This window comes from Gopherus evgoodei, chromosome 6, assembly GCF_007399415.2.
Source record: "Gopherus evgoodei ecotype Sinaloan lineage chromosome 6, rGopEvg1_v1.p, whole genome shotgun sequence".
In the NCBI taxonomy this organism is placed as follows: domain Eukaryota; kingdom Metazoa; phylum Chordata; order Testudines; family Testudinidae; genus Gopherus; species Gopherus evgoodei.
This window is the reverse complement of record NC_044327.1, coordinates 12,665,604-12,683,271: the sequence shown is the minus strand read 5'-3', so window position 1 is coordinate 12,683,271 and position 17,668 is coordinate 12,665,604. Positions and strand designations below refer to the sequence as shown.

Here is a 17,668-nt window from a genome sequence, read left to right as displayed (position 1 = left end):
TGATTCTGGTCACAGGGGCCTCATTAGAACACCGGTGTAACTCCACAGACCCCCCCTGGAATGGATCCACTTTCCCCGCTGTGACACTAACCAGTGAGAGGAGGCTGGGGCTGAGCAGGTATTGACTGACGGTAGTTCACAGTTGGACAAGGATTTCAGAACTGACAATAACAGCCTGGCATCCTTTGCTTTCTCTCCAGCCATTGTGCTTCTCATAGGAGCCACTGAAGTGGGCCTTTCATATTTCCCTTTCTTCGCCTGCCTCTCGACAGAATTCCAGATCACAGGGTCTGTACTGGGATTCTTCTACACGTTCACTTGGTAAGTGGTGTTACCCTGAGATGCAGCCCCTGGCTGGCTGGGCTTAATCCTGCAAAGCACTGAACACTGACTTCAGTGGGACTCCTTGTGCTTAAGTGTTTTGCTGGACCAGGGCCACAGTGCTAAGAAATTGCAGAACTGAACCCTGTTTGGGTCACTCACCGCTTTTCACCACCCACAGCACTGTTTAGAGTATGTGTTCTGTGTATCTTTATACTGGAGAGCAGTGTGCTGGGGACACTGGAGGGCAGCTTGGGATAGGGGGACAGGGTACTGGAGAGCAGCATGGGGTATCATGGCAGTACTGGAGAGCAGCACGGGAGGAGAGTAACACTAGTGTGTTTTCCAGGTTCGTAATCATGATCACAAACATTGTGCAGTGCCCACATGGACAAGTAAGTTTCTATTTCTGTCTGATGATGACTTTATTTTATATGTTACCAATGTTTATGATGCCACCTGGGGCACTTTAGCAACAGAGATTTAACTAGAAAGCCAAATAATCCAACCAAAAGTTCAATCCACTGCTAAGGAAAATAAATGTGTTCAACATCCTTCCCAGAAGATGCCTAGCCTGGGGTTTTGAGGGGTAACTGAGAGGAGTAAATGCCACAGATGGGGTCCCCAACTGAGAAAGTCCTTATGCCAAGAGCTTCCAGATGGAGGAAGAGGAAGAACCCTAGAGCCATGCACAAAAATGCGCATGTAATTGCCCACCTAATTTGCACACCTAGTCCCGTGACTGCATGTGCAAATCAGATATCTACATAGGCTCTTGGACTGTCAGAGGTCAGATTATCCCCCACATCCAAAACTACATGGTATGCATGCCAGGACTTTGATTCCCTGAAGAAATTAGGGCTCCCACTCTTGGGCCTGATCTACATGGAGCTTCATTTACTTCAGTGGGGCTCTTCATCATTGTAAAGGGTTTGCTAGCATGGATCCAGTTGCAGGATTGGGGTCAAGGTGGGCACATTGAATGTGCCTGGCACTAGGGGTCTCAAGCTGAGAACCTGGCTTGGAAGGTTTAAACTCAGGCCTGAGCACACTTCCCATTTGGTCTGCCTGCTGTAGTTGGGTAAGGTGGTGAGACAGCCTGGCAGAGCTGGAAAATAGCTGAGAGACAGCCCTAGTGTTTTGAACTGAGCACAGAGCCTGACAGAAAGCATCACAACTTTGTAGAGATATGCATTTGCTTTGTCCAAATTTTGCCCCCTATGTTGGTTAAGAAATAAGTAGTTGTGCAGCATCAAACTGTTGGTGTTTGTGATGGAGCCTCACTTCCCTGAGTGCCTCGCACAGGGGACAGGCTGCCCTGCCTTCTGGGGCTGAGAGTACAGTGGATCTGCAAGACGCAGAAACCATGGCACTAACAGCTGAGAGCCCAATTCCAGCATGACATACAAGGATTTCCTTCTGAGGGAGTGCCCTGTCATGGGCTAGTCCAGTGCCCTGTCCCTGACTAGTCTAGCCTAGGAGCTGGGGAGGCCCTTAGTGGGGAGGCGAGGCCTCGCTAGTTGGGTTAGATACCTGGGAGCTGGGGAACTGCAAAGTCTGACTGTGTCCAGTAGACTCAGTAGAGAATTCCCATCACAACAGCGTCTTCAGTCTCATCTCTGACCGGAGACATGGTACTGGGCTGACTGCAAGTAGACTGAGATTTACAAATAAATATATTTACACTAAAACAAACAGGAAGGGCTTCTCCCACAGGACAACGCGTACTGTGCTGCCAGCTAACCCCTGACCTTGTATGTCACCGTTTTGTAGCTTTTAAGACTAGAAGGGGCAGTTATGATCAGCTAGTCTGACCTCTTGTATAGGCCAGCTCAAAGACTTTTACTTGGGAATTCCTGCATCAAACTCAGAACATATGGTTGAACTCAAGCAGATGCTGTAGAAAGAGACTGGCAGCCTTGATTTAAAGACATCAAGTGATGGAGATTCCACTATCTCCCTTGGGAATCTGTGTCGATGGCTAGTTACCTGCATTGTCGGAAATTGTGCCCCATTTTTTTAGACAAGTGTCCCTTGCTCCCCATTCTCCCTCTTCCCTTATCCTGTCACAGCAAACCCTATGAGCGCAGAGGGAGCAGCAACTCCTTAGGTCCTGATCCGGCAAGGCACTTAAGCACATATGTAAGCCCATTCAGACCAATGGGAATTGATATGTGCTTAAGCGTGCTGCTGGATCTGGGTCTTATGGCCACATTTTTTACAGGTATTTAGATGCCAGAAAAGGCAGAGAGTGGCATTTTCAAAAGCACCCAGCGCCCAAAACTGGCCTTTAGTGCTCTTGTCTCCACCTAGCAGTAAGCACTATCATGGGATGTAGAGGAACAATCAGAGCTCTGACCGGGGGAAAACCTGCACAACGTTGCTGTGCTGAGCACTCGAATCCCATGGTGATGAGTGTGGTACAAATGCGAGAGAGAAAGAGAGAGAGAAGCAAGGAGACAGACAGGCTTGCTGACATCTCACTCTGGTTTGACGGTGGTGGTTTTGTATACCAAAGATGGTGATGGGCCACAGCTTGTGGAATGTGACTCCACACTCACACAGACCACGAGGCAGGGGGAGATAGCAGTCACTCCACAGGGGACATGTTCCTCTTTAAGGAGGCACCCTGATACCCAGCTGCACATTGCTCTAGAGTGTCTGTGCCTGTACTTCACTCTCCCCTCCATACTCTTTGGACTTATCCCACCATCAGGAGTTCTATGACATTTGTACATTCGGCTTTCCCCACCCAGGTGATGGGAGACTATGAGAAGATCATATTTTATTGGCCTTCCCTGTTCTGTCTGTTTTTTCTACTGGGCCGCTTTGCCCTGATGTTTGTGAAAGCACTGAGGGTTCACTTAAAGATGGATGTGTCAAATGTGAGTATTCCGGGTAACTGCTTCCAGTTTATTAAGCTCTCTCTCCCCATTTCCTGGGAAAACTCCTTCGCTGACCCCTGGATTAAGCAGGATTTAACCAGTGCATAGACTTTGTGCTGGTGCACCTCTGCACTAGGGTGAATTTTACCCTTAGCCAGTAATAAGAATTGATTTCACACCAGAGATCTTGGCACATTTCTAAAAATCACCACCCACCTGACTTAAAACATGGCAGAGCACCTCTCCCTGCAAGACCCCGTGATGGACTTCAGTGCTGGCTAGCCACTCAAGTAATTACCCAGTGTACTGGGCAGGCTAGTATACTGCGTTCCATGATTGCAGTGTGGATATACTCGGCATTACATGGGATGAGCAGGGTCAGCGCTTCCATTTAGGCAGCCTATGCAATCGCCTAGGGCGCCAGGATTATTGGTGGGCGGCATTTTGCCGGAGGGGGCGGCAGGCGGCTCCAGTGGAGCTGCCGCAGTCGTGCCTGCGGACGATCGGCTGCTCCCACCGCTCCGGTGGACCTCCTGCAGGCACCACTGCGGCAGCTCCACCAGAGCCGCAGACCAAGCGGACCCTCCGTAGGCACGACTGCGGCAGCTCCACTGCAGCCACGGGACCAGGGGGTGGGGCTGCGAAATTGCTGTGCGCCTAGGGCGCTAAAATCCCTAGCACCGGTCCTGGGGATGAGCATCCCAGGAGAGTCAGGAGGGAAAGTCTAGAACAAGCTATGTTCAAAGCTAGGAATGCAGGAACAGTCATAGCAACTACACAAGAGCCACACTTGCTTAGATGCTGCCTGGAATGGCCCTTGGGTTTACATAGGGCAGGGAGTCAATTAGGAGCCATGAGGCTGCTGTCTATCAAACCCTTGAGGAGGAACGCAGTCTGTGTCCACAGCAAGTCATAGGAAATGGAGCGCAAGCTGGTTACAGCTGCTGCTGGGTGGCAGCCTGGAGATGCCAACTGCCTGGCAGCTCTGCAGGCCTGGGCTTTAGAAAGGTCCGTATGTTCTGCCCCCTTGGCCCCCTCAGAACTCCACCCAGTCTCCCCTGTGGCTAAGATCTTCACCCAGTCTTGGATTAATAACAGGAAAGGTTCAAATAATCCTCAAGGTCCTTAATAACAAAAATGATTCAGAGTCCCCAAAATAAAGTCCATAACACAAAAGTTTATAGTCAGCCCTTGTTCTTCTGCCACTCACGGAGCTCTTCTGCTATCCCAGTCTGCTTCATCCGAACAACCAGCCCTAGCCCCAGCCTTGTTGTCATGTCAGCCTCACCATGCATCTTTCTGCTGCTCTTTGTAAGGAATCCCCTGATCCAACCTAGGTATGCCTCTTCAGTAATCAGGTTGCTGACCCCAGGCCCTCCCACCAGCTATTAAGGTGTGAGCCCTCTGTTAGCCACAACCCTCTCCCTGTGGCTGCCAGTGTAAGCAGAGTGGGTTGCACTCACCTCTTGAACACCCCACTCCCAGATGAGTCTAGTGCTGCCATTCTCTTCGGCTCCCAGCATGCCTACAGGTGTCAGCCTACCTCTACAGGTCTTCTGTGGCTCAGCCCTCCGGCCTCACACAGTCCAAAACCGCTTCCGGGGGTAACAAATTCAAAATAGAAGCAGTTCCTTGCCTATCAGGGCCAGTTACAAACAAACTAGTTTCTGATCCATCTGGAATTGAATTGGCAGGGTCTTTCTGAACTCCTGCCATAGCTGGTGGGCAGCAGTGAGCCCTGCGTGGCCTGGCTCAGGTCCTTTTGCTGCAGCCTAAAGAGCACCCCTCCTCATTCCTCTGGCTCCAGCAAGGAACTGACCTGCTGAGAGTAGGTAGCTCCTTGGTTGGCTGTTGTTGGTCCCCAGCCATTCTGGCTGCTGCAGAGCCAGATCTCCCTGGTTCCCCAAATGGCTGCTCTTTTCCTCTCAGAGAACTGTGTCTTTGGGTGGGGTTCAGCAGAGCAGTGGGGCCACCAGTAGGAGGCTGCAAAGGCCTGATGTACCCCCATCACAGTAAGGTATCTTCATAACTAAGATCATAAGAACATAGGAGCAGCCATACTGAGTCAGACCAAAGGTCCATCTAGCCCAGGATCCTGTCTTCCAACAGTGGCTAATGCCAGGTGCTTCAGAGGGAATAAACAGAACAGGTAATCATCAAGTGATCTATCCCCTGTTGCCCATCCCCAGCTTCTGGCAGCAGAGGTTTAGAGGCACCCAGAGCATGGGGTTGCATCCCTTCCCATCCTGGCTAATAGCCATTGATGGATCTATTTTCCATGACTTTATCTAGTTCTTCTCGAACCCTGTTATAGTTTTAGGCTTTGCAACATCCCCTGGCAATGAGTTCCACATGTTAGACCGGCCTAATACAGCACCCACAAGGCAGCACTGGATCTATATGTTTGAATCTGCTGTCTTTTCCCTAGTGGAATGAAGAACATTCTTTGATATGCTGACAATCCCTGTTCCTTTAAAACAGCAGGAAAATCATTTTCTGGAGGTGCATCAGGCTCAGCATGTCAAACGTCTGGTCAGGAAGCCCCCAGAGCGGTGAGCATGGCATCTTCATTTCAGATCCGGAACACCGAGCCATAGAGAGTTCAGATTTAGTTCCGATGAGCTTCTAAATCTGCTGATATTTATTGACTGACATGCACACTGGGGCCTTGCCTGCTCACCTGGGGTGAGCCAGGGACAAGGCATGTTCTCATAGACTCATAGACTCATAGACTCTAGGACTGGAAGGGACCTCGAGAGGTCATCGAGTCCAGTCCCCTGCCCTCATGGCAGGACCAAATACTGTCTAGACCATCCCTGATAGACATTTATCTAACCTACTCTTAAATATCTCCAGCGATGGAGATTCCACAACTTCCCTAGGCAATCTATTCCAGTGTTTAACTACCCTGACAGTTAGGAACTTTTTCCTAATGTCCAACCTAAATCTCCCTTGCTGCAGTTTAAGCCCATTGTTTCTTGTTCTATCATTAGAGGCTAAGGTGAACAAGTTTTCTCCCTCCTCCTGATGACACCCTTTTAGATACCTGAAAACTGCTATCAGGTCCCCTCTCAGTCTTCTCTTTTCCAAACTAAACAAACCCAATTCCTTCAGCCTTCCTTCATAGGTCATGTTCTCAAGACCTTTAATCATTCTTGTTGCTCTTCTCTGGACCCTCTCCAATTTCTCCACATCTTTCTTGAAATGCGGTGCCCAGAACTGGACACAATACTCCAGTTGAGGCCTAACCAGCGCAGAGTAAAGCGGAAGAATGATTTCTCGTGTCTTGTTTACAACACACCTGTTAATGCATCCCAGAATCACGTTTGCTTTTTTTGCAACAGTATCACACTGTTGACTCATATTAAGCTTGTGGTCCACTATGACCCCTAGATCTCTTTCTGCCATACTTCTTCCTAGACAGTCTCTTCCCATTCTGTATGTGTGAAACTGATTGTTCCTTCCTAAGTGGAGCACTTTGCATTTATCTTTATTGAACTTCATCCTGTTTACCTCAGACCATTTCTCCAACTTGTCCAGATCATTTTGAATTTTGACCCTGTCCTCCAAAGCAGTTGCAATCCCTCCCAGTTTGGTATCATCCGCAAACTTAATAAGCGTACTTTCTATGCCAACATCTAAATCGTTGATGAAGATATTGAACAGAACTGGCCCCAAAACAGACCCCTGCGGAACCCCACTTGTTATACCTTTCCAGCAGGATTGGGAGCCATTAACAACTACTCTCTGAGTACGGTTATCCAGCCAGTTATGCACCCACCTTATAGTAGCCCCATCTAAATTGTACTTTCCTAGCTTATCTATAAGAATATCATGCGAGACCGTATCAAATGCCTTACTAAAGTCTAGGTATATCACATCCACCGCTTCTCCCTTATCCACAAGGCTCGTTATCCTATCAAAGAACGCTATCAGATTGGTTTGACATGATTTGTTCTTTACAAATCCATGCTGGCTATTCCCTATTACCTTACCACCTTCCAAGTGTTTGCAGATGATGCCTTTGATTACCTGCTCCATTATCTTCCCTGGCACAGAAGTTAAACTAACAGGTCTGTAGTTACCTGGGTTGTTTTTATTTCCCTTTTTATAGATGGGCACTATATTTGCCCCCTTCCAGTCTTCTGGAATCTCCCCCGTCTCCCATGATTTCCCAAAGATAATAGCTAGAGGCTCAGATACCTCTTCTATTAACTCCTTGAGTATTCTAGGATGCATTTCATCAGGCCCTGGTGACTTGCAGGCATCTAACTTTTCTAAGTGATTTTTTACTTGCTCTTTCGTTATTTTCTCTTCTAAACCTACCCTCTTCTCGTAAGCATTCACTATACTAGACATTCCTTCAGACTTCTCAGTGAAGACCGAAACAAAGAAGTCATTAAGCATCTCTGCCATTTCCAAGTCTCCCGTTACTGTTCCCCCCTCCTCATTGAGCAGTGGGCCTACCCTGTCCTTAGTCTTCCTCTTGCTTCTAATGTATTGATAAAAAGTCTTCTTGTTTCCCTTTATTCCCATAGCTAGTTTGAGCTCATTTTGTGCCTTTGCTTGTCTAATCTTGCCTCTGCATTCCTGTGTTATTTGTCTATATTCATCCTTCGTGATCTGACCTAGTTTCCATTTTTTATATGACGCCTTTTTATTTTGTAGGTCACGCAAGATCTCAAGGGTAAGCCAAGGTGGTCTTTTGCCACATTTTCTATCTTTCCTAACCATCGGAATAACTTGCTTTTGGGCCCTTAATAGTGTCCCTTTGAAAAACTGCCAACTTTCCTCAGTTGTTTTTCCCCTCAGTCTTAATTCCCATGGGACCTTGCCTATCAGCTCTCTGAGCTTACCAAAATCCGCCTTCCTGAAATCCATGGTCTCTATTCTGCTGTACTCCCTTCTACCCTTCCTTAGAATTGCAAATTCTATGAGTTCGTGATCACTTTCACCCAAGCTTCCTTCTGCTTTCAAATTCTCAACAAGTTCCTCCCTATTAGTTAAGATCAAGTCTAGAACAGCTTCCCCCCTAGTAGCTTTTTCAACTTTCTGAAATAAAAAGTTGTCTGCAATGCAGTCCAGGAACTTATTGGATTGTCTGTGCCCCGCGGTGTTATTTTCCCAACATATATCTGGGTAGTTGAAGTCCCCCATCACCACCAAATCTTGGGCTTTGGATGATTTTGTTAATTGTTTGAAAAAAGCCTCATCCACCTCTTCCGCCTGATTAGGTGGCCTGTAGTAGACTCCCAGCATGACATCACCTGTGTTTTTTACCCCTTTTAGCCTAACCCAGAGACTCTCCACCCTTCTGTCTCCTATGTCCATCTCCACCTCAGACCAAGTGTGTACATTTTTAATATATAAGGCAACACCTCCTCCCTTTTTCCCCTGTCTATCCTTCCTGAGCAAACTATACCCATCCACACCAACATTCCAGTCGTGTGTATTATCCCACCAAGTTTCAGTAATGCCAATAATGTCATAGTTGTATTTATTTATTAGCACTTCCAGTTCTTCCTGCTTATTACCCATACTTCTTGCATTTGTATAAAGGCATCTAAGATACTGGTTTGATCTCGCCTCCCAGCTTTGCCCTGACCCTCCTTCCTCTCTGCCATTATAGCCCGTGCTCCCTCCTGTTTCCAACCCATCTCCCAGGTCTTGTTCCCCACTTACCTGTGGGCTTTGCTCACCTGTCCCCGTCGAACCTAGTTTAAAGCCCTCCTTCTCTGGCCACTGGGAGGATCCCTGATCATCCATGATGGGCCTGCACCATCTCTCCTCTGAACGGCATCCATAAGCAGTGCACTAGACCACTCTGTCTCCTATCTTCTTCACCTCAGACTCAGAGGCTGTGGGAGTGTGGAGGTTCCTGATGTGAGCCCCAAGTGGCTTTGTGCTGGAAAGCAGGTAGGCTGCTGAGAATGGGTGTGAAGGAGAAAGACTGACACCTGTTTAGGCCAGGTGGGGCCTCTGCAGACATGCCAAGTGGGAGGGAAGTTTGGGGTAGGAAGGAGTGCTGGGTTGTTTTTATGGAGAGGGAGGGAACGATGCTGGAATGGGTTTGGGGCCTTGAAATGCCTCTAGTGTCCCTGTGTCATCACCGAACATTTCAGGTCTGTTTATCCATCTTCATCCATTAACAGAAAGGCTCAGAAATCTTGGTTCCAGCGCAAGGTGTATGAATGGGACCCATGCTTTCAGTTCCCAGGCAGAATGATTGGCACATCTGCACTAGCCTTAATCTGCCTGTACATTGTAAGTAAACTGCACACTTGTTTCCTGAAAAGAATCCCTCCAAATGGAGCACAATGTCACACAGCCCTTGTGTTCTTTGTAAGGATTGCAGTCCAGGTTGTTGAAAAAACAGCTCTCCCATAAATCTCTGCCATTAAACTAAAACAAGGACCATCTACGTATCTAACAGAGCTACTGGCTACTTTAAGACCAGAATCCATAGTCTACTGGCTTCCTGACCAGGGTACCTTCCAACTAGGCCAATGGGTGTTTGATGGGAGTTTATCTTCTTCAAGATAGGTTGCTTGAGATGCAAGCAGGAGAGAAAAGGCTACCAAGTATGTGTGTGTCACATGAAATACATGATACTCATGTGTGAGTGGTTTCAGAGTGGTAGCTGTGTTAGTCTGTATCAGCAAAAAGAACGAGGAGTACTTGTGGCACCTTAGAGACTAAGGGGTTTTAGCCCATGAAAGCTTATGCTCAAATAAATGTGTTAGTCTCTAAGGTGCCACAAGTACTCCTCCTTCTTCGTGTGTGAGTGTATTTATATTATGTTGTACCCTGTGAATACTTACGAGTTTGCTTAATTCTAGGCATCCTGGTCTTCTTCAGTGTCTGGTCCAAAATCAGTGGAGATTAACTCCAACAACATTCTTTGAGGGACAAAATTTGTCTACATACACTTGCTGTCATTTAAAGGTTAAGATGAATCCCCATATATGAAAGGCAATGTGTGTTTAAAATCAAATGCAACAGGTCGGATTCCCACAGAATCACACAAGGAATGAATGTGGCTCTGTGTGATTATATGACATGTAGTGTTATTCTGTAGAAGTGGCCAATGACAAGATTGCTAAACTGCTGTTTTTTATCTATGTTTTCTGCAGTTTATTGTTATTGAGTTTTACATTTACAAGGAAGTCTCCGAAGGGCTGAAGATATTGGATCAGAGATTTGAAGAGCTTGTTGATTCTAGCAATGGCTCAGAAGTACTTGTATCAGCTGTCTTGCAGCTGAAAGAGTTTATTAATGTCACTCAAGGTACAGACATGTCATTTTTTAAAGGTGGAATGAGTGCAATACTTTTATTAAAAAGCAGAATGAACTCATAGTTCTTAAGGTTTACCCACAGCCCATCCTAATCAATCGGATTCCTTCCAGGATTTTGACACATTAGTTCCAAATGGGAATGAAAACAAAAAAACATTTCTCATAAAATGAAATTCAAACAAAAATCATTTGGGGTCCATTGAGATGGAAAATGGCATTTCAGAATTGACATTTTAAATTTAAGGAAAATTTTTAAAAAATCAAAAATTCAAAATGAAAAATCATTTCAAAATGAAGAATTGAAACAGTCGATTCTGAAAGTGTTGAAATGGAATATTTCAACACCATCAAAATGCTTTTTTTTCTAGTTTTCCCCCCAAATCAAAATTTCATGAAAATTGGCTCATTCCCACAAAAGTTTTGATTCAACAAAATATCATTTTCTGATAGAAAAACTTTCAATTGGAAAATTTTTGACCAGCTCTAGCTAGATACTTAGTCCCTAATACTGAAGCAAAACAATATGATGAAGCATGAATTGTCACGTTACCTGTTGCCTAGTGTTTTGGTTGTTGAACACTGAGTAACTTGGAGTTTGACAGTAGAGAGACGGCAGACCAAAGAACAGGAGAAAAATGGTTATGTGTATTCTTTTAAACATCTTTGCTCAGCTGGCCCCGGAAAGAGGTTTGAGTGGGATGGCTTCATTGAGTTATGGCTGGTGTCTGAGGAAAGCTTTGTTTTTATTAAGTAAAGGAGTTTAAAATAATTGATTTGAATTTCATAGCTTTAAAAGTCAAAGGGAACAATTCAGACCATTGAGTTTGACCTCCTGCATAGCACAGGCCAGAGATTTCACCCGATGATTCGTACATTAAGCCCAATAGGTACATGTGTGGCTAAACTAGAGTACGTTTTTAGAAAGACATTCAGCTTTGATGTAAAGACTCCAAGAGAGGGCAAACGGTTAGGAGGACACAACAAAAGGGGTTCCCTCTAAGTATAAATCTGACTCGGGCCCAAGAGCCTGAAAGCTGTCTATGGTTATTTGTAAGATGAATTGGAGATCACAGTCTAGTTCCTACTGGACAATTTTCCATATTGCAAAAAGCTTCCTCACAGCTAACATGAATTGTAGTTGTTACCTTTATCAGTTTGTTGTCTCAGCAGAGAAACTGAGGACTGAACATTGAGACTAAGCTGCATGTTAGGAGAGTAATGTAGGAAAACTTACACTTCCAAATTTTGACATGTGAGAATCCAAGATCTTTGTTCTGCTCAGTATAAATTTGGATTTGAGTACATAATTCTGATCCAGGGCTTTGGTTTGGGCTCAACTCTATAATTAAATGATTAATAAATAATCAAAGCATTTCTGAGCGACTAGGCAAAAAGTGTTCTAAATAGAAATGCGTCCAAGCAAAGGCACTGAGGGTTTTCAAAAGGAGGCTGGATAGCCATCTATCTTGGATGGTTTAGACACAACAAATCCTGCATATTGGCAGGGGGTGAGACTAGATGACCCTTGTGGTCCCTTCTAACTATGGTTCCATGATTCTATGTGTACAAAATAGCTGTGAACTTTGTGCTGAGTTAAAATAGTTTTGTAATCATGTCATGGGAGCTGCGGGGAAAACATTCTGAACAGATGGTTCCTTTTCTTTTTCTTCAGGTGTTTGGATTTTCACCACCTTTGCTGCCTCCCTAACGTGTGTAAGCTACGTATTTCACATCTTAGCCTGCTACAGGTATGGACATGCAGCAGATTATCAACTCAATTCTCAGAGGTGCTAAGAGTCCTCAAGTACCATGGAGTTTATTGGGAGTTGCAGACACTAGTCAACTCAGCACAGGCACTTGATAGCTTCCAGGATTGTCCCCTCCTCAGGGATTCACAACCTTTTTCTTTCTCAGGCCCCCCTCCATGCTATAAAAACTCCACACCCCACCTGTGCCACAACAACTGTTTTTCTGCATATCCAGTAGATTAAAAGCCAGGGCTGGCATTAGGGAGTAGCAAGGAGAGTAATTGCCTGGGGCCCCACACCACAGGGGGCCCATGAAGCTAAGTTGCTTGGGCTTTGACTTCAGCCCTGGGCAGTAGGTCTCGGGTTTCAGCTTTCTGGGGCACATGGCATCGGCCACTGTCAGAAGACAGGATACTGGGCTTGATGGATCTTTGATCTGATCCAATATGGCTGTTCTTATGTTCTTTATGTTCTGCCCTGGGCCCCAGTGAGTCTAACGCCAGCCTTGCTCTCTGGTTTATTTTGGTGGATACCCTGAAACCTGCTCATGGCCCCCAGGGAGCCCCCAGACCTCTGTTTGCCCTAGAACTCTATTCTCCATTCCATCGGCACTCAGTTGGAGGCGTCTCTATTATCTACCCTGGGCTTCACACAGTTCTAGGCCCTGATGGGTGTTGAAGACACATCGGTCCACACAATCCTCCAATTTTATATAATTTATTAACTAAGCTAAATAATTCAAAATAAAACACAACCTAAACAAATTGGAATAAAGTGGGTTAATATCAAATCATCAGCTTACTCTAATTATCAGGTTAATTAATCCAAACTGCACAATTCCTTGCAAACTTTATCAAATCACGTGGGAAGACAGCAGACCTTGTCTAGCTATAAGCCTTGGAAAAATAGGGCATTTTTTATTTCAATGCTAATTGAAAGTTACTGATATTCCAGACAAACAGCTTTTTAAATTTAACTAGCAAACAAAAAGTTGTGTGAAACTAAGTTTCTCGGGATTTAAACACACACCACTCAACCCATAAAATATGAGTGTGCCATAAGCTTATTGAGCGATGAGCAATTAGGCCCTGAACCTATTGAACCTTATTGCAGGCTGTTTGAGGAACCGTAGTCAACTACATTCTGAGTGTTCTATCCACATGCACACTGTCAGCTGCTAGAGTTAAAAGGACAAGGGTGAGAATGCCAAGGTGGAGGTGTCCCTCTGCTAATAAAAACTGGGGAAAAAAAATCCTTGTCAGGTTGATACTTATGCATGATCTTTGCCTTGACTCTTGACATTTCATTCAGTTTCAGAAAATTAGTATGTGGTTGGAAAGATTAGCTGGTGGTTGTGGTTTTCTTGGACCCGCTGGCTAACTCAACAGACTTGCTGAGTGACTAGAGCTGGGGTTCTCAAACGTGATTGCACCGTGACCCCCTTAAGACAATAAAAATTACTACACGACCCCAGTAGGGGGTACCAAAGTGTAAGCCCATCTGAGCCCTGCTGCCCAGGGCTGAAGCCCTCCAGCTTTGGCTTTGGCCCCAGGTGGTTGGGCTTGGGCTTTGGCTTTGGCCTTGGGTGGTTGTGCTCGGGCTTTGGCCTTGGGTGGTTGTGCTCGGGCTTCGGTTTTGGCCCGTACCCCAGCAAGTCTAACACCGGGCCTTGCAACCCCATTAAAACAGGTTTGCAACCTACTTTGGTGTCCCGGCCCACAGTTTGAGAACCGCTAGGCTAGAGGTTGCTTGCCTGTAGATGCCAAATCTTGGATGATGTGTGTTGCTGGACTCTGGCACCTCAGTGACTGTCTGAGAAAGGGAAGGAAGCACAAGCCCTTTGTCAAGCCTGGTAGCATCACCACACCAGAGGCCATTAGCCAGAAGTAATAGCTTCTTCTTTTCCTTCCATTTTTTGGGGATGGTGCCCTGACTGATTCCTCCCCCTTGGAACCCCTACTCTACTCTGAAGTTTCTTGGCAAAGCAGAATGGGGCATTCCTCCTCTAAAGTCATAAACATCACCCAGTGGGACTGGATTAGGTCACCTTCATGCAAATAAAGAGACTTTCCTTGCCAATAAGCATTATCAATCAGTCAGCAGACCTGAAAATACTTTGAAACATTTTAGGAGATAAGATCAACTCTTCCTGGTTATGGGTCAGTTCACAGAGATTATCTCAACCATCCCATACAAGGTCCAACTCAAGAACCCAAAATAAATTGGAAAAACTACAGAGCTAGCAAAATGTTGCAACTGAAATAATAGAAAATCAATCACTCATCTTCATTCAGCCATACACATAAAACAAAGTTATTTATTCTAAGATTAAACAAGAGTCCTTTGTCTACAGACAGATACTTCTCTTTTTGTATTTTGGTACTCAGTGGCTATCAGCGGTTTAACTTTAAACAGGGTTTTGACACACACAGTCTTGGTGAAAGGTTACACTTTACCTCTGTCTTTTACTCTTGAAATCACAATTTTGGATTAAATTTTCATGTAAGGCCCCTGTCGCAATTAAAGTGCTCTTAGCCTGTATGGTATGTAGACCAGATTCTATTTTACAGATGTACTGCTGAGTCTTAGATAGTAAAACTCCTGTTGAAGCAAAGGATAATCCTTCAGTGTTGTATATTGTACTGTGTTGTGATATACCAAAAATTGTGCTTTGGGTGGCATGCCCAATAACGCACAATGTGTGCCATTGCTCCCCTTGCTTCTATGTTTATTGCATTAATCCATGATGCCTTTAGGTCTAGATTGCTGAGCCCTTTGACATTCAATCAAATCATCCGACATAGCTCCTCTGTGATCAAACAGTCAAACAAAGTTATTGAGTGAATAAAATCTCCAATTTATTTGTGTGAAACTTTTTACAACTAATTTTGACACCTTTATTCAGGAAACACATGAAGCGGCTGTGGGCAGGGAAGAAACATTTCCTTCCACTAAGATCTCATGAGCCTGCTTCTTCTCAAAGTGTGGTAAGTTCTCATTGCTTTTCCCCAAAAGTTCCCAGCCCGTAGCTCTGATTTGCTAACACTTGGAATTCAATGGGGCAACTCGTGAATGTAGTTAGGGTTACCAGATGTCCTGATTTTATAAAGACAGTCCCTACTTTTGGGTCTTTTTCTTATATAGGCTCCTATTACCCCCCCACCCATCCTGATTTTTCACATTTGCTGTCTGGTCATCCTAAATGTAGTTTACACGTGCGCTCCAGTATTTTGCAAGATGAGGCCATAGTTTTAATGAGTGAGTGCAATATTCTATGGGCCTGATTCTGTAACATGCTAATCTCATTGTATGATGGCTTCACAATGTAAAACTAATGTAAAAGGCAGGCTTATGCCAAAAGTTACCTACAGTACTGATTCAGAGTGGTCTGAATCAGACAGCTGCTGTATTACAGTCTAGGGGTGGGACATGGACACTGCACCAAAGGGAGGGAAATGGGCATGGGAAGAGTAAAGGGGATTTATCCCACCAGAAAGGCATATACCTGCTCATACTAAATGACAGTTATGCTGAACTCCTCCAGCAGCAAAGAAATGGTGCAGATTCCCAGCCTCACTGTTCTCCAAATCTTACTATTACCAGCACCTCAACCCTGTGGCTGGGGCACAGACCCACTCCAGCTCTCCTTGCTGCCCCACTAGCGAGGCTGGGCTACTCCTTGCACACAGCACTGGTAGGTAGGTGGGGTAAAGAAGTGGTTCCTAACTGAACTGATGTTCAGTCACACAGAGACGTGCTGCGTTTCCTGGTATTTGGGTTTGATTCCTGTGCAACGACTGTGAGGAGGGAACACAAACATTTGTCAGGGTGGAGGGAGTGAAAGAGAAGCCAGCATCAGGCTGGAACTGACTTTTTGAAAAGTCTGGCAGGGGAGGCATGCCTGGCTGCAGCCACAAGCCTTGGCTCTGGAGGAGGCATGCCCAGGCAGGCACTCTAAGGCCTGGTCTACACTGTGGGGGGGATCAATCTAAGATACGCAACTTCAGCTATGAGACTAGCGTAGCTGAAGTCGATGTATCTTAGATCGAATTCAAATTACTTACTTCGCATCCTCGCAGCGCCGGATCGATGGCTGCGGCTCCCCATCAACTTTGCTTCTGCCTCTCGCACTGCTGGAGTTCAGCAGTCGACGGGAGAGCAATCAGGGATCAATGTATCGCGTGTATGCTACACGCGATAAATCAATTCCTGATAGATCAAGCGCTACCCGCCAATCCAGCAGGGGGTGTAGACATACCCTAAGAGCACTGAAGATGAGCCAGCTGGTTTGCACCAGTGTAAATTGGGATTTTCCCACTGCAGCTTCACTATAGGGAGCCACTAAACACTTCATCAACTGTACAGTCATGGACGTGCCTTAGAATCGGGCCCACCCACACCAGCTGCTGCAGTTTAGCACGGACAGTTCCAGTGCTCAAGCAAAACCCAGACCACTTTTCCATTCTGTCCTTCAAGTTTTTCTCACCCTATTCATATTAGTGGGGTCCTGGGTGTCCTGTTTCCCACCCTTTGGATAAAAGTCCTCAGTCCTAGCTTACGAACACTCTGTAGCCGAGGTGAGGGTTTGTGGTATCTGAGGGCTTGGCTACACTTGAAATGCTCCTGCAGCTGTGCCGCTGTAGCGCTTCAGTGTAGCCCCTACCTGTGCTGACAGGAGGGGTAGGTAATCCAGCTCCCCCAAAGCAGTAGCAAGGTTGATGGAAGAATTCTTCTGGCAACCTAGCTCTGTCTACACCAGGGGTGAGGTCAGCTTAACTACATCGCTCAGAGGAGAGGACTTTTTACACCTCTGAGCAGCATGGCTGGGTCAACTTATCTTTTTAGTGTAGACCAGACCTGAGACTATTGCTACTTGCTCTTAGCATTCTTAGGCTATGACTACTTAAAATACTGCCATGGTACAGCTGCACCGCTGGAGTGCGTCAGTGTGGATACTCATGGCAGTGACAGAAGGGGTTCTCCCATCACGCCAGTCAATCCCCCTCCCAGAAGGCTAGTCTGCACTAGAAGTGCAACAGTGGTGTAGCTGCACTGATGCAGCGTTTGGTGGAGACACCCTGTGCCTAGGGGAGAGACCTCTCCTTCCTGCTTAATAAACCCCCCTCTGCGAGAGGCAGGAGCTATGTCGACAGGAGCAGCTCTCCTGCTAAAATAGTGCTTTCCACAGCAGCACCTAGGTCGATGCAACTTAGGAGGAGTACAGAAATCGATTTTAAGAGCCCTTTATATCGAAGTAAATGGCTTCGTTGTGTGGATGGGTGCAGGGTTAATCCGATTTAATGCTGCTAAATTTGACCTAAACTCGTAGTGTAGACCAGGCCTTATCTCACCCAGGCATGATCTACATTTGGGGGGGGATCGATCTAAGTTACACAACTTCAGCTACATAAATAGCAT

General features: G+C 45.9%; 1 protein-coding gene across 1 annotated transcript in view; it reads left to right on the top strand.

Moving 5' to 3' along the window:
- Positions 1 to 17,668, top strand: part of LOC115653490 (stimulated by retinoic acid gene 6 protein-like) — a 49,948-nt gene that overhangs the window by 10,623 nt on the left and 21,657 nt on the right. The window contains exons 5-12 of the mRNA XM_030566851.1: positions 201 to 321; positions 671 to 716; positions 3,078 to 3,206; positions 5,688 to 5,758; positions 9,359 to 9,470; positions 10,340 to 10,493; positions 12,175 to 12,250; positions 15,156 to 15,237. Of these exons, the coding sequence (XP_030422711.1) occupies positions 201 to 321; positions 671 to 716; positions 3,078 to 3,206; positions 5,688 to 5,758; positions 9,359 to 9,470; positions 10,340 to 10,493; positions 12,175 to 12,250; positions 15,156 to 15,237 (791 nt within the window). The remainder of the gene's footprint in view (positions 1 to 200; positions 322 to 670; positions 717 to 3,077; positions 3,207 to 5,687; positions 5,759 to 9,358; positions 9,471 to 10,339; positions 10,494 to 12,174; positions 12,251 to 15,155; positions 15,238 to 17,668) is intronic.